Genomic DNA, 25,423 nt, shown 5'->3' with positions numbered 1-25,423 from the left:
TTTGGGTGAGACACCCTCATTTCCTGCACCGTTCCTCGTTCCTATCTCTGCAGAGAACCTGGTCTCAAAGGGAAGGAAGATTAAAATACATGATGACATAAAAGCTGTGCTACATAAAGGAGACAAAGACTGCTATTAGAGAGTGGTTTGCTGCAGTCTGGCAGGTGTTAACCATGTGTATCGCTGTGCTAATGCTCTATACTTGCTGATGCAGTCATGCAACTCATGGTATCCTCAAACCTTACTCTTGATGCCAGTTGCTTGAAACTTCCTCAACACGACTGTGGAATGGTCAAGAATATGTGTAGATTTAAAGTAACAGGAATAAATTCATTCCTGTAGATGCTCTGGCCCCCCAAATGATGGAATATTGCTGTCACCTGACATAAAGCAGGAAGCCGACAAACTTACATGAAAAGGAGTTAATTGAATTCACAAATAAATTTAGCTGGTCATGACACACTGGAGATCATAAACAAATGTACGTGGGACTGTACCTTAGATCACTGGGAAATACAGCTCAGGCTCTTGTGATGTTACAGAGCAGCAGTGTAAATGGTGTCTTGAATAAATAAAAGGTTAGAAATGAAATAATCTGTGTAATTGTTTTCTATTGTTCTTAGCCCATGGCAGTCTCAAAATACTCTGAGGATGGAGGAGAGTGTATGAAGTAGAGAAAGGACTAGTGTGTGTGTGCACGTTCGGATGTGCTTGCTCATGTGTACGCTTCTCTTCTAACTGTATAATAGTGAGTTGTACAGTTTTTTGTGGCATGTGTGCACACATTACAGGCATGGCACACAACCTTACGTCTTATGTTTTCTAGCTTTTTAAATTAGGTAAATCTATTGGAATATTTACATAGTGTGTAACTGTTAGTGTAGAGACTTGCTTTAAGTGGAACACGGGGTATGTTCACTGTTTTGTTACAAAATAAATTACTCGGAGAAATATTTAATAGTAGACAAAAGACAGTAATTGTATTTGTTAAATTTGCCTGAAAGCTGTAATGCGTTTTGTCACATACTATTGTTCATTTATGTATTCTTACTTCCTCAGTAGAATTGCTTATGTGTTTTCTTTCTTGGTACTTCTTGTGGAATCCTAATTTTGTTGTCTTCAAAATAATACTCATTCATTTCCTGTGGCAGGTAGACACGCACTTTTTTTCTTTTATTTTTATTCAGTTGCTATTGTTTGCGTTGCATTTTAAATTTCTTTCATTCTGAAAGAGCAGACAAGGTTTCAGGGATGCTAACTGGATTTCTCTGACGGTTGCTGTGGCAATGATTTACCGATTATTTTTTTATTATTATTATTATTTTTATACTATTTTGGTGATCAAGTTGTGGATAAAGCCACTTGAAATTGTGTTATTGTGCACTGACATTTGTTTGAAATGCTGATTTGAATTACACATTTTTCTAGAGGGAATGTACCAGCCTTACTTTTCATAAAAAGTAGTTTATCGAGTTTCAGAATGTGTTTATTCTATTAAACAACTCTTTAGGTAACTGGGCTTACATAAATATGGTTATAGAAAGTGCCAATGATACCCATAATTCTGACATACCCGTAAATTTCTGGCAGATAATTTTTAGGATGTAATTTTTTGTCGTTTGTCTCTGACCATAATGTAATTCTTGCTTGGAGTTTGAGCAAAGTTCTTTCAATATCTGTGACATTTTCACAGCTGAAGCAAAATCAGTTTCTGTGTTATGTGATTTTAGTTTAATGACCAGATATGTGACAAAATAGCTTTAAAATTTATGATTAAAAGCTCCCCGTTAAGGTTGAATTATTAAGTAGAAAAAACTTATTTACCAAAAGTTAAAACTGAGTTATGTTTTCTATCATGAATTTATGAAGCTGAGGTATTCAGTACTAGACCTTATTTTTAAAAAGTGCAAAGTATCTCTGGCTGGTTTCAGCAAGAGTGAAGGTCTTCAGATAGATGGAGACTGAGGTGGCAAGTGGTGGTATTGCTCAAGAGAGGAAGCAAACTTCAGGGGCATTTCTGTTCAGTTCACACTTATCATGCAGGGCTCCTTAATCAGAACATGTGACTAATGGATCATTTTCAAAGAATTATGAGCAATTGGAATTGTGACTATTTATAGGCCATTCGCAGTCACGTCTGACTTCCATGTTTCTTAGCGCATTCATTGTGTGAGTGGTACCAGCAGGAACTCTGCATTTACATCCCCATGTTGCCATTTTTAATAAATACTCTTTTTTTTTAATGAAACTTATCCATTTTTCCCCCTTGCACTGTTTTCATGCTTGAAAAGTTAAAACTAGCGCTATCCTTTCTTCTGAAGATAACACTTTAATGATTAGAATATGAAACTGCCCACTGATGCAAGTGGGTAGAACATGCATAAATGGTTTAACAGAAGGGAATAATGTAACCCTGGGCTGTCTGGATTAATGGAAGCTCTTTATTCCCAGCTATCTGGGATATCCATGTACATTTCTTTAATAAAGAAATGCTTATTATCAGAACTTTGGGGTTTTTTAACCTACATGCAGTAGGTTAAAAAATAATGCCTATTTTGTGTTCCATGCAAAATTAAGTGGGAGCCGCATGACCGTTTGCTCCTTCATATTGTTCTCTTATTTTGTGGAGGATCATGTCCAATGAACACTTACAGTTCTGTTTTCCATCTGAGTCATTGATCCTTTAGTTGTTACATCCACAAACATAGTTTAGTAACTGTATGCTGTTTCCCTTTATGTCTGACATGATATTGGGGAATGTAAGGTAAAATCTTAATTTCTTAATGCAGCCAACAAAACTGGTGTCTGGAAAACTTTCTGTTTAGGCTTTTGAGCATTCTTTTTACTTCCAAGTCTTTTAATCTTTGCTTCATTGAGAAACCTTGAGAAACCAAATTTTATTTGTACAATCTCTTTTGTGCTTCTCACAATATATAATTATAGTGATAAACATCATGACACAGATTAGAACAAGAGCCTGTAACCGCAGTGTGTTCATCAGTGGTTCCCTGCCTTCTAAAAATGTATTAAACATAAGCATTTTACACTATGCCCTTATGTCCATTAAGCTTTAGAAGTTTGTTGTCACGATGGAGAACTGAAGGCGCAGAGTTGTTGGGTAGTACCTGGATGACGGAGTGGAGACCCTGAACCACGAGCTGCTGTCTTCTCTCAGGTCTTGAAAGCACCCTGTTACGCCTTTTCTATTGCATTCATGCAGGTAGAAGGAATGGCTGGAGGCTCTGGCGGACAGGTGCACCAGCATGAGGGAGCGTTCGTTCTCTATATGGTGTATCTGCCATTCTCTAGATCCTACAGGCTATCCATACTGTCTGTACTGTGCTTTTATGAAGTGTCTCTAATTCTTATAAAGTCATATAGTTATTACCTGACTTAATCCTTACGGGTGTATTGCATTAATAATATTTATCCTCATGAGGGCCTAAAAATGTTCTGAGGGTCTTTGGTTGTGCCCATTGAAACGAGTGGTAATATTTACACTCTTTTTTTAAACCAAATTTTAACTGATTTTTCGAACTATGAAATTTTCAAGGTCAGTGTAGTATGTTGATGAGTTACAAATGGGTTTATGTGATCTGGCAGGCCTTAAAATTTCCTTTGCTTAGTAGCTTACTGAACTTTTTCATCTTCCTTCTTGTACTGTGCCTTTTCTAAGTCATTAGATTTCCAGTGGTGACAGTGTAATAGCAAACACTTTACGTTGAACTGTTCTTGCAAAAGAATAAAAGCAACTATGAAAGGCCTTTTCAGGCTGGGTGTAAGTGTGACAGTAGGAATTCATGCCTATTTTGGATAGTTTTGTTATCATCAGTAAATAGTTGTGTCTTTCTGTGGGTGATACTCTAAATGAGCATTGACAGTGTCAGTATACATACTCCTCCTTGCTGCAGATCACATCGTTATTTTCCCTTAGCAGCACCTGTAGGGACTCCTTGCCCAACCCTCTGTTATCCTCAGAGGGAGTAGTGTGTTACAGCATGAACTGTAAGATGCTCAGGGGCATGTCTGCTCCTCCAGCCACTCTACAAAGATGAACCACTTCTGCTTAGGCAGATTTTCTTCTGCATGATTGATTATTCTGTATCTTGTTCATTTTTTTTAAAGCAGTAATGTCTTTATATCTATTGCTGTGAGACTCGGAAGGTTTGAATTCCATCTTTGATCCATATGTGAAGTATTTTTATTGCTTAGAAAGTGATGTATTCCTGAGTGAAAGTGATGTATTCCTGGGTGCTCTGTTTGATGTTCTTTTAAATTTAACAAGTGAAGTGGTTGCGAGCCTGGGTTGCACAAGAGTGGACCTGAGAAAGCCATGAAGGCCTCATCTGGCTCAGGTGTCTGAGGTTGCAGTGAGCCTCTTGGTCACTGCTAGGGATCAGCACCACACTGTGCACCCCTGGGACCAAACTGATTGGGATGCTGCTCCTAGGATGACTTCTCAGGGAGGTGCCTGTCTCTTTCTCCAGGTTTGTCCTGATAAAGACAAGACCAGCAGGGCCCATAGAGTTACCACTGAGCTGTGGCATGAATGAAGCTTGTGTGTTGCCACTGACTCCACAGGACTGGCTTACCAAATGCACACCAAGACATTAAGCATGTATCAGTTTTCTCCAGTCCAGCAACTGTGTGATTTACAGTTCTGTCAGATCCCTTGGCACCAGCTGGGGATACCTCTGTAGAAGTGACATTTTGTTCTCAGTAGTAACACACAGCACTTCATTCAAGAAAGTTCAAGAAAGTGAATTTAACTTGTCAAAGTACTATGTTGTTTCGGCTCATCATTTACACCAGAAATAATCATAGCACCTTGCTGCTGTGGTACAGTCCCTAGGATGTGAATGTGGATATGAAAATTAATGTTCTCTTGGGCACTTTCTTTGGGGAGTGGTAGTAGTGTTCAGTTGGAAATGCATCTTATTCCAGAAGACGGAAAAGGAGCTGTGGGTATTGTAAGAGCAACGGTCATTCATTGCATCTGATGGATTGTTGGATTCTTGATGTAAATACTGAGGACCCAGTTTTTTCTGTTTATTTTAACCAACACTAGTACTGGATGCCTCAGTTCAACTGCTTAATTGGGAAGGAGGTAGATCTGTACCTCGCTTCGGGATGTGGGCTCAAATCTGTTAGGGGCATTGGGACATAAACACCAACAATGTGCTCAGGGCTACAATCAATAGCAGTTTTTTCTTTTATGCATTTGTCAGTCTGCAGTTCCTTTAGTCTTCACCAGCATGCCAAAGGTACATGCTGCTAATGTGAAGCATTTGGAAATACTTTTTTTCCTGGATTTTAGTAATTATTCCTCTGTAATCCCACTATTAACCAGACTTTTCAGTTACTCCATATTATTGATTTTGTTGTGCATTTATAAGTCAAATCTTGTATCATCACAGACTATAAAGTTCACTTGATCAGTTGTTGACTTCAGAACAATGATTTCTAGTTTATAGTAAGTCAATGGTTTACCTGCTGGTCAACTGTTAAGCATCAGTGTCTCCTTTGACAAGTGGTGTGCTGAATTTTTGTGGTATTTCACATTAGATTTTACTTCCAGTTCTGGCTTCATTGTCGTCTTCTGTGATAAATCTGCACAGCAAGTAGGCCATTATTCTTCAGGTTCTGCAGCACTTTCCTTGTGACAGGACCAGGCCAAAATGTGCAAAATCTCCAGTTTTTCCACCCGTCTTCAAGAACAGGGACATCAGATGTTTCCTTTACTCAGTGGTGACTGAAAAGCCTTGATCTGGCCTGTGCACTCTCTGAAGCAGTTCTGTAGTTGCTCTTTTTGATAACCATTCAGACATCCCTTGCCAGGTAATTAATGGCATCAGGAGAACAACACAGAACTACAGATAATGTGAATATTATTGTCTAGGGAACGCTGTACAAATTAAATCATGGAGTTCTTTAGCACTGCTTGCTTAAACACAGGACGTTTATGAAAGAATACAATTTATAGAATCATAGAATCATAGAATAGTTAGGGTTGGAAAGGACCTCAAGATCATCCAGTTCCAACTCCCCTGCCATAGGCAGGGACACCTCACACTAAACCATCCCACACAAGGCTTCATCCAACCTGGCCTTGAACACTGCCAGGGATGGAGCACTCACAACCTCCCTGGGCAACTGATTCCAGTGCCTCACCACCCTAACAGGAAAGAATTTCCTCCTTATATCCAATCTAAACTTCCCCTGTTTAAGTTTGAACCCATTACCCCTTGTCCTGTCACTACAGTCCCTGACGAAGAGTCCCTCCCCAGCATCCCTATAGGCCCCCTTCAGATGCCGGAAGGCTGCTATGAGGTCTCTGTAGCCTTGATTATTCTAAGTTTTATCTCTAAAAGAACATTCTGTTACAAATGACTGTTTTGGCTGAAGAAGATAGATGCCTCTGCTTTATCCTAAGGGTTCATTTATTCTCCTTTGATATTTTACAGTGTTGTTGCTGAAGAGCATCTGTAGGTAATTCCTTTCCCTAGAGAAAAAGCCTAAACTGTAAGCCTGAACTCTAGCACCCTGCAAAGTGAGATGTTAGCTCTTTGTTTAACTTGTGCTATAATCCTAGGAGCTCTTCTGAGAAGTGGTCACCTGGGATACATGATTTCCTAGGATATTGGTTTCAGTAAGTGCGTCTGGCTCAGGTTAGGATCTTTATTTCCCCCTCCTTGTAGTTTACAGAGGGAGCGAGTGTTGTCGCTACTTCTCTCATAAAGTAAAAATAGATCTTTTCTCCCTTATATTCAGTAAAAATTTCATTAGTATGTTGTTTCCCTGAAAGTATGGACCTGTTCTGCATGTATAGCTGACGAAGAGGAAACCAAGTTAGAAACATGACTTTTATGTTTAGCTTTTAGAATGGCAAGTCCACTTTCATTCAGAAGTTTTCTGGTGTGGGTGCAGTTGCTGAGAAAGTTGCTGTATTTGCAGTCACCAGCTTTCTGCTGCTGTTTTGAGAGTTTAATTTTCTGCTGAAACATTGTAGTTTTGGTTGTGTGGGTGCTGATCCCAGTGGAGATCCTGGATATTGAGACAAGAGACTAGTTGAGGTTTGTGTAAAACAAAGAACTCTGCAGAACAGGGACAGGAATACAGCAGTAAAATATTTGTGGAGATGCAGTCAGCTTTTTCCAAGACCGTTATTAGAGATTTTTTGCAGAACTCTGGAAGCCATTCATGCATGGATCCTTTCATCATTAAGAGGAAAGAGCACAATCTTTCTTGGTCAGCTGCAGGTGGATGAGCATGCTTTTGTCACCACAGCCATTTGGGTATGGAGTAGACTGGGAAGTCCAAAACAACCGTCTTAACATTCTGAGACTATTTGAGGTCATGTTGCCAGGGATTCACTAATGATCTTCTCCTGCAAGCATTATGTCATTTTTCATTTTTAGCCAGCTTCTCTTCCAGTTCAGTGTGGTTTTAAGTAGGTGCTGCGAAAATAGAGTTAAGCGGTAGTAACCAACATAAGAGTAATACAACTTGGAATGTCCCACATGAGTTGTTGACACCTCATGTAGCCATTCTGCATCATCTTGTAATAGGAGAGCAAAACAGCACTGTGGGGATCTGTGAGATCTACAAATAGAAGAAGAAATAAAACTGGTTTTACAGCATGCAGGAAAAGGTAGATTCACAACAGTTTGTGTGTTCACCCATTTATCTCTTTAATATAGTAATATTCAGTTCATAATGGTACCAAATATGTATGTGTGGGAGGGGTGGAGGGTGGTTAGAAAGCTGGGAATAAAGATGCGTGGTTTTTTTTCAGTTGAGTACACTGTCTGCATTTACCTTTGGCTAAGGACTTTCTGAGAAATACTAGTTCCAAGTAGAAGTAACTCATTAGCTGACTGAATGGAGGTTTGTTGATGTTCTCTTTTGTGATTTTTCTCCTCTCTTAGATTAACTGTTTCTGTTAAAGACCTTGATGCCTTCTTTCTTGTTGAGTGTTAAGTAGTAACAGTTATGGACAACTTCTGTTATTAGGGAATACAAGTGTGGTAATCCGTGTTCTCAGGGTGATTATAGTTCCAGTTCTTGGAAAGATATTCGTAGTCTATTTTTTGGCTTCTTATAGTTGGCTGCACCATTACAGATGCGGGTGAGTATGTAGTGATTGCTATGTTGGGCGATTGCTTTCTTACCTTAGTATGTAGTACCAGTATTACTTCATAACAATAGTTTATATTCTGACTATGAAAAAGTAAACCAGCATATATTATTTCATAGTTATGACTTGTCTTCTAAACTTCCTTTGGCTATCTAAAGAGGATCCTGTCAGCAAAAAGTCTTAAATGGATTTTCTGGAATTATTGAGAAACCAGATGTTCAAAATCAACCTTTTCAAAACTTGGCAGAAATATTTTCCATAATGTTTTTCATCTCCCTGTCTTCCTGTTTTATCTGGAACCTGTTTAGTAAATTTGGTTTTTCATATTTCTGATGTAGATCATGTGAACATGACTTAACGCATTCGACCAAAGCCAGCATACCTAAAATCAGCATGCTAAAATTACAGGAGACAAGCTCCTTTAGCTTACTACCTCATTTAATTTCCCTTAACAGCCTGTGCCCAGGAGGAATGAAGAGCATCTCATTACAGAGTATCTTGCAGTGTAGAATGTAGGGCACTTTTGGAAAATGGGAAAGGTGGGTTTAAGCTTCTTTCCCTTGGTCCCATAACTGTCTTTTAACAGGTAAATTTGCTATAGCAACCATTTTTTTAAAAGGAAAGCTCTGCCTCTTTTAGGTGCCAATCCTCACCTTGGTATTGTGAATTCCATAAGGATACAGGGTTTTCTGTGAACCCTGTTGAGATTGAATTTTGCACTCCCCTAGCTGCCTAAACCAAGTCTACCCCATATGTGGGAAAAACCCACTGGTTTTGACACAAGCCTCTGAGGAGCATTTGTAATTATGACTTAATTAGACATCATTCCAAAGGTTACTAGGAGTATTCTAGATTTAGTATTATCTGTACCTTCTTCATCTTGCTTGATGATTGATCATACTGCTATTGGCAGGTTTTTACTTTGTCTTGGTCAACTCAGTTCAGCTGTCAGGACATTGAGACAAGCTTGTCAGAACCAATAATTTTGGCTTTGTCCATAACCTCTCTACAGTCATTATTTCCAGTAAGTCTTTGGCTTGGAGGTCACCTTCTCTTGTCTGCCTTAATTTACTTTTTTTTTGTTTTATTGAATCCTTTTGTGTCTTTACATGCCTGTTGTCAGTGATTATTGTCTTTTCATGTCAATCCTGTTTTCTTTCCCTTACTACATCCTTCCGTTAGCTATCAAGATCTTGTCTTAGTCTTTAAAACACCAGCATATAAAATAGCCATAAATATGTGGTTCCGTAAAGCCATGTTCTTTTTCTAATTTCATTAGCCTTTGTAACTCTGCAGATCTGTAACACTAGTCCTTCTCCTTTCCCCCCTTCTCACCCAGATAAATCAGGGTAGTGTTGGCTGTTTTACCTGGTGACCTTCTGGCAGACCTGAGTTCTGCTGTTTATTTTCCCCTCTTGAATTCTGCGTTTCTTATGCTTTTTTTTCAGTTCTACTCCTGCTTTTCCAAGTGCTCTATTACGAGGCATAGGTATTCCACCTCCTCCAGTACATTAGTTAGAGTGCATTGGAGAAGAGCGCCTTTCACTTCTTTCCCTTGTGTATGTCCTTACTTACCTTACTGTTGTCAGTTGACCCTGGCTGGAGGCCAGCTGCCCACCAAGCTGGTCTATCACTCCTCGTCTTCAACTGGATAGGGGGAGACAAAATATGATGAAAGGCTCATGGCTTGAGATAAGGACAGGGAGATCACTCAACAAATACCATCACGGGCAAAACAGACTTGACTTGGGGAAATGAACTTTGAGTTCAATTCTCATTTCATTGAGATCGAATCAGAGTAGGACAATGAGAAATTAAATCTTAAAGCACCTTTCCCCCTCCCCCACTTCTTCCTGGGTTCAACTTCAATCCTGATTTCTTTACTACGTTACTCTTTTAAAAATGCATATATGTACATCTCGTGGTGTAGGTGCTTGAGATGAGCAGTTGTAGATTCAATTCTTAAAATGTTTGCATCAAATCAGGTTTCAGAGCTGTTTAGTATTTGAAGCTTATTTAGAATCCTTAAAAATATTTTGATGTAAAGCAATATTAAATCTGATTGTATAAAGCAGATACAAAATAGGCAAAAAGATTAGGTTGCGTTGTTCAGAATGTTTTCTCAATAGCTGCCATTTGTATTTGCTCGCTTTCTATGTAAGGGATAACTTTTCTAGTGGGAAAATAATGTACTCTCTCTGAGGTCTTTCTGATGCTGACTTTTCAGTAATAAGAAAAAAATATCTAATTGATGGCTATGAAGTATGAAATATGGGAGAAAGAGCTGAGTGCAGTTCTGGTTTTATGGTGCAGTATTAGCAAGTATGAAGTTGAAATGTATGCAGAGAGCTCTGTGTCTGCTCAGTCAAACACTTACGCATATTTCAGATATGTCCCAAACAACATACTGTAGCATTGTGAACTGCTTGGATCCTTATGAGAATGAGAACAGAAGGTTATACAAGTCAGCATCAGAGAATGTTGTTGTATGCTATGCTACTCCATATGCTATATTAGAGAAGCTTATAAAGTAAGTAATATAGTAGATGGTATATACTGGCAAGCTGTTCTAGTGGAAGTGCATCTTACTTTTGTATGATTTTACTATTTGGTAACTACCTGCAGTGTTGTATACACTGTAATGTGTGTTTGTGCTGGTTTTCACTCGCCAGACAGATGAAGTCAAAGCATTTCCTGAGAAGCCAAACAAAACTGTCTCCTACCATCAGTCAGAAGCCTGGCTGTTTTTTTAGCTCCATCTTGACAAGTTACACAATAATGAAAATAACTGAAATAGGACTCAGTACTACGTAAGTCCTCAAGGAAATTCTGTTAAAGCCCCTTTCTGGTTCCGTACTTAAAAGTAACTTTCAGCTACTTGTGGTGAAGTTCGAACATACTCTTTCTGTGGAGGAGCTTGTTTAGCGATTCAAACCCCTATGATTTCAGGGAAGAGCATGCATCTTTGACCCAGCAATAAGTGTACTCACTGTGATGCAGAGTGTTTTGGACTCTGGAATGCAGGAAGTAACTGTGGTCTAACATCCCAATTTTCACTGTGATATACAAAGTAAGGAACTTCTGCAAGGTGCCCACACATAACTAACTCAACTGGGATAAAGTTATCCAGAAAGTCCCCTGTGGGCCGTTGTGTTTCTTCAAATGGGCTTTCATAGTGTTCAGTTCTGTCTTGATGAAATCCCTGTTTCGATGTGAGGATTGGTGAAACACAAATAAACACCATGTAGACTTTTCAATGGAGAATCCTTGGGAGGTTCTATGACTCACAGCTGGCATGGACCTCATTCAAAATGCTACATCTTATATTAGGCATTTCATGTTATTTAGAAATGCTGGAGGAAGTATCTTGAAGTTTGGCTAATTAGAAATAGCATTGGTAGCAGATGGACAAGAGAAAACGCTGTAGAAAAGTTGATGGTGTGAGCCTTACGAGCATGTACCACATGCTGAGTGAGGACTTCCAACTCTGGCAAAAGGTTTTGCCATTGAGCTGCACAGCTGAGTAAAAACCCGGTATCCTGTAGGTGATCATGACTATCTGGCAGTCTTTGGAGAATTTCAGTGTATACATTGAAAGCAAGAGTAGGTAACTGTCCTTCTTGAGCAGCTGATGTTGAAACAGACTGTTTGGCAGTGGTCCCAAGACTCTGATTCAGTCAGTCCCCACCTAATGAACTGAAGGCCACCTTCCTGATAATTAAAAGGAAATAAACTGCCTGAATTTTATCCAGCTTTGGATTTTTAGGCTGATGTCCTGGGCATTTAGTGATTTGCGTTAGGTAGTGGACCACTCAAAAGTTGTAGCCCCATAAATCTGGTAGATTGGAGGCAAATTTCTTCAATTTTTGGTTTCTGTGTGAGGAAATCTCAAGAATATTCATGTCTCTGTGACTGCCAGATCTTTTTTTTTCTGAGCATACATACTTTTATTCCAGTTTGGATAGCATTTGTAATGTAAATGCTCTATATCTAAAATAGTAATAACATGGAATTGCAAGTTATCAGGCATTCTGTATATTAATTTGCCTAAATATGCATAGATAAAGTTTAAAGTTTCAGTTTAGTGACCCTGTTAGGAGTAGGCGTTTCACAGATGCCTTCTTTTTGACAGTATCATGGGAAATTATGGTCCCAGTGATCATGCTTTGTTCCAAACTAGCTTACATTTAAAGTAAACTTAAATCCTTGGGGTTTTGCCCAAATGATGGATCTCAGCAGTGCAGAGCAAGTCAGTGTTGCCTTATTATATCACATGTAAAATCAGATAACTTTTATCTCATCTCATTGTGCCCTCAGAGGAGAAAGTTGATCTCCTTTCTCTGGGTTGTTCTTCAATCCTTATGTTTACTTACAGCTCCTCAATCTCATTTTCCATGTGGTCCAGTCAAAACTAGATCTAGGAATAATACAGAACTTGATAACTGCAAGCATCAGAGACCATGAGCAGTAATTTCTCATTGCTACCATCACTCAGGGTAGCTTTTGTTTAAATAAAAACTATGAAACTGGGATTGTGGGGTGCAGGGTTTTCTTCTGGTTCCTCCTGCAGTGGTAGGAACTGCAGGAAATCTCACACTGTTGTTAAGTTACCTTAGCAATTTTTATATGCTAAACCAGGGAAATTACATTCTCGCTGTATGAGGAGATGGGTTCATGAGTAACTGTTGTAATTAGGGATATTTGTAGGGATGTATGGCATGCTGGTGTAGCTGCAGTGGCTAGAGATGATCTGTTTTCGCACTCCGGCCTGATTGTTGTGCTGCCAAGACTATAGTATTGATTTGTCCTGAATGGGATGCAGAGATATTTCCACAGCTCTTTTTCTCTTGTAAAATTCTCTGTAATATGCATTATGAATTGGGGGTTCTGTGTTTTGGAAAGGATACACATATATTGGTTGGTTTTCCTGCCATGTTTTACATGTAATAGGTTATTTCATGATGATATATGAATTTTCATTCATTTAATTATTGATAGCTTCTTATTTCGGTATACATTAAGGGAATAGATAGAGCATGACTAACATTTTTTTGTGATTTTACAATTACTAAATGTTAATTTTCGTTTTAGAATTAATTTGCATCTGAAGTGACTGTATTCCTGGTTTTGAATATCAAATATATTTACTTGCTGAAAACTAGAAAAATTACTTTACTTGAAGTGATGAATTAGAAATTGTAAAAGCTTTGCTGACAAAGCAATCCATCCAGTGCTGTATGCAGTTTTCATTGCATGTGTATTTTATTTTAATAATGGACTGCCTTTGACAATTCAGATTTTTCCTACAAATACATTGTATTGATGTATTTGGGCTTGGTTTTGTCCATCTTTTGGATAATTATTTGTGAAACGTAACCTTCAGTTTGAAAAACTGAATAAAAATAGTTTCACTTAATTGAGTTTAGCAACCTATGGAAAACTATGTACAGTGTTTGCATCACTATTTTTTAATGCCATAATTACACATGGGATGAAACAGATCCCTAAGAATGGGATCTGTTTTGGACAATGATGTGAGTATTGCATTCAGCAGTGACATATAGCAAAATGTGGCAGGCCATTTCAGCTTGATAAAGTCACCATGTACTGTATATCATTGTGAGTGTGGAATGAGTTGGAGAGGTAGAAAAATAGAATACTGAACACTGAGTACTGCAGCCACCAACAGTGGAATGGTTCAGAATAATGAATGTCTGCCTTAGACAAAAGAGATGAGGACCACTGACTGTCTCCCTAGAATTTACAAAATGAATGAAGAAAGCGTGCTGTTGCAGGAAAAAGCTGTCATCATCATCTGATGATGAATTTCTTTATTTTTCAAGGAACACGGACTAAATGGAGAAGTGGGAGAATCAGTCCTGCAGCTTGTTATAACTAACAGGACTCATCTCAAGAGGAAAGGATTTATCTCAGCCAATTAGTCACATTTTTAATTAGTCTTATCTTAATCTGGACATGTCATACAGGTCAGATGAATCCCTTTGTAAATGCTCCGGTTTCTCTCCACTGACTGCAATTGGAATCCAGATGACTTCCGCAGGTGTGGTTGTGTACACAACAGGCATATCGTTTAGTTTTAGATGTTTTATGCCATTGGGATTCTCATGTGCCAAACCCCAATGTTCATGTCATGAAATCTGGTGGACTGCAGTAATGTCAGAAACCATATTTGAAGAACAGAAGTAAAATGTTATCAATTTTTTCCAAGTGACATCTAGGGGTATGTACTTAGGAATTAATATGTTACTAGACTGTGAGATGGACTACTAAAATAAGCAGTGAAGGAAAGGAAATTCCATATTTAAAACAGCAGAGCCACAGCATTAAGTTGTGACCAAAATGAAAGATTCATCCTTGATTATGGCAGAAAGATAAGCCAAGGCATAATAAGTACTGAATTGCGACCAGAAGAGTTTCTCATCACAGATGAACATAAGAATAAATAATTTTAAAACTTGGGCAGATGGGCACTAGCCAAGAGAAGCTGCAATTCTTAAATACATTATCTGCAATCAGTGTAGAAATACTTAATGAAGGCACCTGCTGAATGAGACTGACTGAAATTACCTTCTAGCAGAGAAGAGTGAAGCTAGAGCAGAGACACTAGATGACACAAAAGACTTCAGGAATGTTCTCTCTCTGGACTGATCCTTCAGACCATTTGAAAGGAACTGGTAAGATGATTCAGGATGGGCCTGGCTAAATTCAGTTTCTTTTGTGTGGAAGACTGTTAAATGTTCAGCCAGGCTCTCTGAGACGTATCAGTTCTGGGATAAGAGTATCAGTGCCATTACATTCCTGTTTTGTATATATATATATTTTTCTTATGTAGAGATTTTATTGGAGGTAAGGATGGGATGTAACTATACCTCAGGCTGAGACAGACTATTCATACACTCAATCTGTATCGTTATCTAGATTTGTTGCCTCCCATGTACACATACACGGACTACGGCACGGAGGCTGATACCAGCTGAAACAGAGTAGATGGGTTATGGTGCTTTTCTGGCATGTTACTGTTGTTGTTATTTAAATAAAATCCCCATGGGTTTATTTCAAACAAGACTGAAGTAACTATAGTACCCTAAAACAGTCATTTGGAACATTTTGTTTATGTAGATGTAAAATGTTATAGTTGTTCCAACAGATTGCAGACTTCCCTTTGCGGGCATATGTGGGACCAAATCCAGTTCCTAGTAAGCTGGATAGGAATCTTTCAGTCATCTCCAGAGGGACTTGTATCAAGTTTCTTTTAAGTTTCTGAAAACGCTAAGTTTTATAAAGTTGAAATTTTACTGAGTGCTGGGTGCTTGATATGGTGAGGACCAAGACTTTCTCTGGAACTCTGCATCATGTGTGCAGTGGTACACTTTGCCATGAAATTGTCTTACTTGGATAGGTAATGAGGAGGTTAATTGATCTACCTGTTCACTACTTTAGAAGTTGTTTGTATAATAATATAGAAAATATGGGGCATAAACAAGAGGACCTGAAATCTTAATCAATGAGCAACAGTCTGGTTGAACTAGCATAGCAAAGACCACAGGGTGGGAGGATAGGGAGGAGGAAGAGACTGTTGCTATTTTGTATTGGGTTCAGAGCTTGTGCTGTGATCCAGCTGTAGAGGGAGTTTATCTTACTGATGCTTTATGAGTAATGCTAAAAGGGGAAAAGCTTATGAGCTCTATTGCTATTGCAGGCATTGCACTGACACCAAACAGACCAGGTCGGTGGGGATATCTGTGGGCAGAATACAGGGGATGGTGATGACAGGAGGTTTTAATTAGTTATCTCTTGGAAACCCAACAAATGAGAACACCAACTGCCCAGCGTGTTCTGCTATGTACTTAACCAAATTTTGAGGCAGTAGCAAAAGCAATTGAAGGGGAAGCTATTCGATTTACTACCAACTCTAAGAAAGAAACTGTTCAAGAACAGGGAGAGGAAAGGCAGTTGAGTGAGAATTACCCTGGCATGACACAGCTTACAGACTTCAGGAAGGGGAATAAGTTGAGTAAAAGAATCAGAACAACAAAAAAGGGTATGAGAGGATTGTGGGCATAATCCCTTTGGAAAGGAGTCTGGAGAAAAGGACTTAAAGGAATTGGTTGTTCCTCAAAAAATATAAAGATAAAAAAATGCAAATTGCAAATTGAGATAGCATAGAAGGACAAAAAACATAGTAAACCAAATTTGGATAAAATATAAGCACCTCTTTTATATCAAGCACTAGAAGGAACGATGTAGAAAATTTGTTTGGATTACTCAGAACAAGGGCAAAAGAATAGCAAAAGATGTAGAGGAAAAAGAAATAATCAAAGACGGCAAGGCCACATATGTGAACAAGAAAAGACTGTGTACAAAAAAAATCCCCAAAACCATGAGGAGTAATAGAAATTGTTCTGGAAGTATATTTCTGGTAAGAGCACGTTCCAGGAAAGTGATGCTCTACTGCTTAACAGAAGCACATCAGTCTTCACTAGTGGTATTAAGAGCATATGGAAACCTCGGTCTAAAATAGGGAAAGGACAAATCAGGGAGTACTTAATGTGTTCAGTGTTTTGAGGTTAGCTGTGCCCAAGACATGCTATACTTGGAAACTGGAAGAATTGGCTAAATCAGTCTCAGCCCCATTAGCAGTTACCATTGAGAATTTGAAGAAGAAAAATGAGAGAGAGTAGAAAAGAAAAAACACCCCAGAAAAATAGAAAACCTGATCCTTAAGAGGGCAGGGAAGCGACAGAGAGAAGAGGCTTATCACCGATTTACAGGTCATTTTTGTTCTTAAAGAAATTACAGACAAATATTCAAACATTTTTTAAGGACTTGGAGGAAAGCAGCAATCAGCACGGGTTTGTTGGAACTATCTAGTACCCTATAACAAGAGATTAAAACTTAGGGATGAAAGAAAAGGAGCAATTGTCCTACATTTTCACTTTAAGAAACTTCCAAATGCTGTCTCACAAGACTCCTATTAACAATCTAGGGAACATCAAGCAGTGTCTTAATGTAAGTTGTTTGGGATATAGCTGCAAAACTGGTCGAATAAGGTAACCCCGAAGCAGCTATTGCAGTCTCACTGTCATATGTGTGTTTGTTTCACAAGAATTTATTTTAGACACTGTTCTGGTTTTTCAGTAGTAATTGGATTATGTATTAGAGAGTATGCTTATTAAATTTGCCATTGTCACAAAGCTGAGAATGGACTGGAAGGATGCCAGGGGACAGGATTAGATTTGAAAATTATCTTGACACATTTGAGAAATGGCTTGGGGAATAAGGTAATATTTCATAGGTGTAAATGCATGGTTCTACATGCAGAATAGCCATATACAGGACACAGGACAGCTGGTTAAGCAGCGGGTTTTGAGAACAATATGTAAGTCATTAATATTATATTGGTAAACATAATCAAGCTGTTGTGAAAAAGGTCTGGATGGATGAAAAAGACATAAAGCCCCCAAAATGTATGGAGAAATGAATCTATTGTACTCGGTACTCTGCTTAGCTCAAATACCGGGTCAAGTTTTGAGCATTCCACTTCAATAAAGATAAGGATAATTGGAGAGAGTTCAGGGGATGGCAATGAGGTAGTTAGAGAGCTGAAAAACATGACTTGCAAAGAAAAAAAAAAGAACCAGAATTAGTTACTCTAGAAAGTAAAAGACAGGTAGGGAAGAAAAGTTTTTGAGTCTGCAAAAAAAACCCCAAACCAGCCAACCGAAGAGAAAAAGCCAAAACCCCATAATGCAAAACCACCTTGAGCTTAACACAGATGAAGGGAATGATCTGATCTCTGCATCCAGTATGGGTAGCTTAAATTCTAACAAGAAATTATTAGTTTAGATATCAGAAAAGAAAAATCTGATAGAAAGGTAAGATCACTTGGAACAGGTTAGGTGACAAATTTTTAAGTATGTTAGAGGTCTTTTAAAGCACGGAAAACATGTTCAAAAATGATGTACAAATACACAAAGTTACAAGGGTAGCTTTGTTTCACCAGCAGGTTAGAAATGGCCTGCTGTGGAACCTGTCAGCAGTATCTTCTTTTATTCTTTACTGTGTTACATAACTGCATATTGCTACTGTGCCACACAATGCATTTTCTGTTCTGTAAATCTTGTGCAAGATTATTGTACTTTGAATTAATTTTATACATTTTTATTATTATTATTTCAGTGTGCGCGGAAGCTTACAATCCTGATGAGGAAGATGACGATGCAGAATCAAGGGTATTTAATGCTTTGAGTCAAATACTTATTTTTTTACCAGTTCTTGGGCATTAAATTTAGGCAGAAAAATGTAACCAGCCTTACCATTCCTTTCCAGAAGCATCTTTTATAATATACTTTAATAATCTCTTGGGGTTTGAAGGAACATTTAAAAATCCTCTGTAATAGTCACCCGTGTAGGATGTGATGTAAGTACTATTCTAAATCAGCACACCTTTGGTATGTGGTCTGTTAATGAAACATTTTTGTGCAACTGTTTGCCCAGAGAGCACCTGCTCCTAAAAGTACTTACTTGGTGTCCTTATAATCTTGCAGTAGTTTCCTCATTATTCTACTATTTTCATAAGGCAGAAAAAAAAAGGTAAATTATAAAATTGCTAAAATTTTCAGATGTACAATGCAATAACTACCTATATTTATTTCTTTTACTTATGTCACCCTTCTAAAGGCATTTATGTAGCTTTTAATATGAAATAGCATAAGTATGACTTTCAAGACAAGTCTAAATGTTTATATTCTACCTAGTTTCTGGTATGTAAAACTGTCAAAAAGATTATCCTGTAGTATCACAGCTTTGAAACGTAGCATAACTTTTTAAGCATGAGTTCAACTTGACTGATATTCACATTAACCAGACATTGTTAATTTAATAGATCTGTATCTCATTTGGATAGTGCTGATTCTGTTGTTTACTCAGTGAAACTTCTGAGATAAATTTAACACGGATCCTATTTCACAAAGTAGTCTTTGGGAGGTAGTCATGGAAATGACTAAATGTAACAGTGGTGCTTTTTATAAAACATGCATGCTCCAAATATAATTAGAGAGTAGTAGAGTAATGTTTATGCAGCAAAAGTTGACATTAAGGTATCCAGAATGTCTTGCAGAAAAGAACTGGATTCTACAAACATAAAGATCTTATTAGCTTAAATACAGCAGTGCTTCATTTGCTAATGCTGTGGTGATATAATATTATCGTTGAGTGTTTTGTTTAAATATTAAAGGTTTTAAAATGAAAGTGCTATGAAGCATGGTCAAAGTATTGGGTAAAATGCCTAGTTAGCTGAATTAGCTCAGTCCTTCAGCTAGTGTTGCTGTACGATAGCTACTTTAAAGGTTTTTCTATTATATCCCTCAGATTATTCACCCTAAAACAGATGATCAACGAAACAGACTGCAGGAGGCATGCAAGGACATTCTTCTTTTCAAGAACCTAGATCCGGTAAGAAGTTCTTTGTAATGAACCGATTTGACAGTGCTGCTAAGAATTAATTCTCTCGAACTTTTGAATAGAAGTTTACAGATTTGACTTTTAGAAGCCCTTAAGTATGCTTTCTTGACCATTTCATAAACTCCAAAAATGCTATTTTTATAACTGATGTCATATATATGACTTTCATTCACCACCATGAATGATAGTCTTGAAGCACGTTAATATGAATGTATACATTAATATGATTGTAAAGTATTGTATTTTGTTACTTTAAATCTTGTACATTGAATATAAACTTATCAGTTAACTGCAATGTTTAAGATGTTTCTACTGGTTACTTTTCATCCTCCAAAGGTGTGCTGAGTGCTCCATCTAAGCCTAAAATTATCCCCAAAGCCTACAGTTTATCAATAGATGTAATTGAACAACCAAGTTACAAAATACAGGGAAAGAGAAAGGCAGTAGTGAGGTGTTTACATTATTATTTCACTTGATACAGATACTGTAAAACCACTATAGATAATTTCTTTTCTGCACAGTTAATTTCCTTCTATTGCTTATAAAACAATTACGGGCTTTTAAGAAAGCCGAAATGCAGTGAATGAGTGATCTGGATCAGACAAAGGTGATAATGCTACTAAAGAAGCACAGGGCTGTTTAAGGAAAAAGGCGAGTGTGTCAATCAAAATCTGCATAACAAGGTTGGAATGACTCAGAGCACAGCAAATGCTTTCCCAAGAGAATTGATTCAGTGCTGTCAGGGGAGGGAGCATGGAGGAAAGGGAAATAATTATGCAGAATTTTAAGCATTAGAACAAAAAGGTTAAATGTGATTCAAGAGGGAGCTAATGGAATGACCAGCCTGGAGCTCTGCTTGGAAATTAGGTGCTGTTTCAGAGAAGGCATGTTAATTCATGCTGCAGGGTTTCCAGCTCCTGCTTTTGTCGGCACAAAGGCTGAGTCCTAGCCCTGCTTACCTGTTCCCAGAGAGGTCCTGAGGAGCAGTGACCCACAGACCCCCAGCTTTGCAGAACCCTAGCATTAGAACTACAGGAGGGCATCAAAAGTCTTAATGTAGCTGCTAGTATGTGTGCATCTTGGGACACCAGGGGTCCTGACAGATGATTTCCTCCCTCATGCTGTCTGTTTAATGGGTAGCTAATTAGCTGCTTTATTATACTTGTTCAAGCTAAAATAACCCAAAAATTTGGCTCTTCCATTCCGTAATTATTTTTTCTACATAATTTCAGGGATACAAAATGGTTTGTGGGTATCTGCTCTGGATATGAAATTGCTTTGTTGTGTATTTTCCTTTTTTGCTGCTGTGTCCTGTCTTCCTCTTCTCTGTACCATTGTTACATTAGCCTGCCAATGGCATTTTGGCAGACCCCTCTTGGTGAGCCTCTGAGCATTTCTCTCCTATGAGCCCTGTGACCCAATGGATCTAAATGCTGTGTGTTTCTAGAGTGTGCCATGATGTTAATTTTGAGATACTGCATTCCTGATTCTTGCTTTACATGGTTTCTTGGTAATATCTTCTTACAGTATCAGTCCTCTGGATGTGATCTGCTTTTGCTTCCAATGAGAACTCAGTCTCTTTCTGAATAGTCATTAGCCCCTTGGTCTGCAGGAAAGGGATCTGTTTGCTTTGTAATCCTGTGTAGGCATAGAGCATTAAACTGTTCCAGGGTGATTCAAACTTAAGCAGGGGAAGGTTAGGTTAGATATAAGGAAGAAGTTCTTTACTGTGAGGGTGGTGAGGCACTGGAATGGGTTGCCCAAGGAAGTTGTGAATGCTCCATCCCTGGCAGCGTTCAAGGCCAGGCTGGACGGAATCTTGGGTGAGATGGTTTAGTGTGAGGTGTCCCTGCCCATGGCAGGAATGCTGGAACTAGATGATCTTAAGGTCCTTTTCAACCCAAACTATTCTATGATCCTATAACTCTTCCAAGTAATACTAAGGGTTTACTTCCCATGTTAGCGGATGTCTTCTCAGGACTGTGCTGCTGTCTCAATACCGTATCCCCTTAATGTTTTGAACTTCTTTTTTTAATTTTGCTTCTCAATCAGTTACTTGTAATTGCTAACATTTCCCATGGTCTGTTACAGGTGTTCAGCAGAAGACTGCTTAGCTCAGTCTTCCCCTTGTGTAGCTCTGCAATCAATGCCTTGAAATCTGCTCCTAGTTTTTCGTTATAATAGTGTTGCTCGTAAAAGGCATTGGAAAAGTACTGAGCTCTGAAGATAGCAAGGATATTAAAAGGTAGCCTTCTTCAGTCTGGCTTGCTCCTTTGTGGAACCGAGATCTGTAGTTCCCCAGGGGACTTCTTCCATTCCTTCTTGTTCTACTGCTAGGCAGTGACTTGAGCTCTACCAGTGTAGTTGCAGTAATTTAAATATTCCTATCCCAGCTCTCTTTCTCACCTCTGCCTCTCCACCCTGTAGCACAAGCACAATTGGTGTCAGCTGCTGCAGTTTCCTCTCTGGTGTATTAGTGAAAAAAGTCCATGATCTTGGAGAGAGATAGTATCTTCAGCTGCTAAAAGTCTCTGGAACAAAAGTCAAGCTGTGTATTGATACCATCTCTCACTTCCACTTTTATTTCCCTTCCATTTACCTTCAGCCTCTTTCTGCTATAGTTCTGTGTATGAAAAACATTATTTCAGAAGTCAGTGAGTTGAAGGGGAAGAGGCAATGTCAAGTGCTTAATGGCTTTTCCATGATGGCCTTTTAGCAAACACCATTCCTAGATAGGACACTACTATCAAATACAGTATAACAACATGTCTTAAGGCATGATCAGACTTGCCTTGAGTACGTGATGTTAAATGGAGGCCACGTTTTCTTAAAAATTTATCCCACCCTAACACACTGTGGTTTAATTTGAATGGAAGGATAAGATAAGGTTATCGTTAAACCAGAAGCAGGATTGATACAGTGTGCCAAACTGCTTGCCCTATATGCATGCACAAAGCATGATACCGTTTCATGATCCAGATGTTGGAGGTTACTAGCAATGGGATCAGAAGCTGCATGTCTTCTTTCCCCTCTAATTTCACTTTGTATAAGCCAGCAAGGATAAAACAAGATGATAACCAGATGCCTTGGGCTGTTACTGAGGATAAGACCCAAGTCTGTTACTGGAATTTGTCTTTGTTCAGCCTAACAACTGTTTCATCACTGAGAGGGGTAGCAGCAGCAGCATCTTACCTAGTGGCCAACACAGCCTTCTACTCTTACTTTTTACAGTGCAGTTTAGAGAAGTTATGTTTTTGGTTTTGTCTTTTAAGAGGAACCTTATGCTGGGACTGATTAACAACAGGCTATTTGGTTTGGCTGCTATGGCCAGCAGTTAAAAACACTGATGAACCTATTATGAGAATAACAGGGTGGCTCAAGGGACTGGTAGCATCAAAGCTGTGTCACACCCTTGCACTTAAAGTTTTCATCCTTATTTCTCAAAAAATTCAGAGGCAGTGTTAGATAATCTGTTCTCTTTCAGGGAAATGTTATTTTGGAGACCTGTGCCCTGCTAATGCTTTACAGAATGTTTCAGATAGGTCTTGAACCTCTTCTAAAAGATAATAAATTATACATATTCTTCACAAATATGCAAGAGCAATTTCTGGGCATATTGCCACTCATGCACCTGGAGAGTTATTATAAATGTGAACAAATATGGATTAATCAATTCTAGTTGATTAACTGGAAGATGAAAGAAAGCCTAATGCAAATGTATTTTATGAATAGTGGACTCATACTCAAGGCCAAAGTGTTCCTTGAAAAGTGCTACAACAGAAAATTCTAATAACGCCCTTACGTTCTTAAAAATATTGGTGAAGAATTAGGACTACAGATGCTGGAGCAATTAATGGGAACACCTAGATAGATAGATAGATCTATCTATATTATGAGTGAGCCCAGAATGCCTGAACAGAGTTAATGCACTACCCTCTTCAGTGGCACAAAGGTCTTTGCAAACTAATGGGTTCCCAAAAACATAGATCTGCACTTAATCATCTATTTTTCTCTAAAGCAAAATTAATACTTACATCAGATCTATGAAATGGGTATTGCCTCCACCTTGTCTATTGCATCAGAGTGTGGCCAGCAGGACCAAGGAAGTGATCATCCTCCTGTACTCGTCACTGGTGAGGCCGACCTTGAATACTGTGTTCAGTTTTGGGCCCCTCGTACAAGAGGGATATTTACATGCTGGAGCAGGTCCAAAGAACAGCAACGAGAATGGTGAAGGGCCTAGAGCAAAAGTCTCACGAGGAGTGGCTGAGGGAACTGGAGAAGAGAAGGCTCGGGGGACCTTATCTAGAACTGCCAGAAAGGAGGATGGAGAGAGAAGGTGGCTGATCTCTTCTCCCAGGTAACAAGTGATAGGACAAGAGGAAACAGCCTCAAATTGTACCACAGGAGGTTCAGATTAGATATGAGTTAAAAATTCTTTATGAAAAGTGTTGTCAAGCATTGGAAGAGGATGCCCAGGGAAGTGGTTGAGTTGGTATCCCTGGAGGCATTTAAAAGACATGTACATGTGGCGCTTAGGGATGTGGTTTAGTGGTGGACTTGGCAACGCTAGATTAATGGTTGGACTCAGTGATCTTAAGGGTCTTTTCCAACCCAAATGATTCTGTAATCAGTTGCTGAAGATGTTCTGCAAAAGGACTGCCCAATGTATGGTGCCTTCATCTTTGGCTGAAGAATTTTGGAAACTATTTGCAACTCGGAATTATTTCTGCTCTTTTTTTTAGCCAACAGCCAGAAAGAATGAGCCAACTTGCTCAGAGGACTAGTTACAAAATACAAAAAGTGCTGCTGAGCCTGTCTGATGGGCATGTGCATGATAGTGGAGAGGCAGAATACTAACTTAACATTGAGCTGTGTGAAGGAAGGTTAAGGTATATTCTCAAGGAAAATATTATTCCTTGAAAATATTGATTATACATTGAAATACAAATGAGATTATTTGATAGTGAAGAGTTAAATGCCTTTTGATTAGTTTACAAGTGGATATTACACAATGGAGCTAAACATTTGAATTGGATCAATGTTGCTGCTGACACTCATATCGGAGTTTCAGGGGAATATATGTACATGTTTTTTTTCCCTGAAAAAGAAATGCAGAGGCCTGTAGACATGAGTTCTGTAATTGGCTCTTCCTCTCCAAGGTCCTGACTTGTTCATTAAGAATTCCTTTTCTTCCTGTGGCTTCCCTCCCTATGTTTTGCTACGTATTTCTGTCAAGCCTTTTTTTTTTTCTTTCCCTACTTCCTACTCTGCTATTCTGTCTGCTTCATTACCTTCTTAATATCATAATGAGCATTAATTAATAAAGTGGTTTATGAACTCAGGGGCAATAGGGGAACTGTGGATTCACAGACTAAAGAATACCTGTCTTTGTGACTAAGAATACCTACCTGCTAACTGGTTTGTTTTTACTAGTCATCAGTTGTAGTCACATGCCCTTCATATTAAATGTTTCCTTATTCCTCAGTATTTTGAAGACTTTAATTACAGGAAAAATGTCATTTGATTGACTAGAAATACATATTTTGTTTGTCGGTGAATTAATAAGGATGCCCAAAGGCAGAGTTTGACTGACTGCAGTAGATTATTTTGACATTTTCCATTCTTGTCACCTTTATGCAGTTCAGCAATTGGTTAACAGCAAACTAGATCAGAGGACATTCTCTGTCCCCGAGGCCATGCAGTGCAGTATGACATACATACGTAAATAAAACTAAACTGTCTTGCACTCTCCTCTCCTCCTAAGCCCACCAAACCAAGCAATTAACCAGGGTGGTTTTA

The 25,423-nt window shown here is 38.6% G+C and overlaps 1 protein-coding gene and 1 long non-coding RNA gene across 2 annotated transcripts in view; one reads left to right on the top strand and one right to left on the bottom strand.

Annotated features, from left to right (window-relative positions):
* The window catches only part of PRKAR2B (protein kinase cAMP-dependent type II regulatory subunit beta), an 88,512-nt gene that overhangs the window by 47,708 nt on the left and 15,381 nt on the right, over positions 1-25,423 (top strand). Inside the window, exons 3-4 of the mRNA XM_065666017.1 lie at positions 18,338-18,390; positions 19,529-19,612. Coding sequence (XP_065522089.1) covers positions 18,338-18,390; positions 19,529-19,612 — 137 coding nt within the window. The remainder of the gene's footprint in view (positions 1-18,337; positions 18,391-19,528; positions 19,613-25,423) is intronic.
* On the bottom strand, positions 6,075-11,446 carry LOC136007777 (uncharacterized). Its single transcript, XR_010609848.1, has 3 exons — positions 11,128-11,446; positions 9,713-9,784; positions 6,075-7,602 (listed from the first exon to the last, which is right to left on the bottom strand). It is a non-coding gene; the product is annotated as an uncharacterized LOC136007777 (long non-coding RNA).

Source organism: Lathamus discolor, chromosome 1, assembly GCF_037157495.1.
Source record: "Lathamus discolor isolate bLatDis1 chromosome 1, bLatDis1.hap1, whole genome shotgun sequence".
Taxonomy (NCBI): Eukaryota; Metazoa; Chordata; class Aves; order Psittaciformes; family Psittacidae; genus Lathamus; species Lathamus discolor.
The sequence above is the reverse complement of the archived record's forward strand: the minus strand, read 5'-3'. Positions and strand labels throughout refer to the sequence as shown.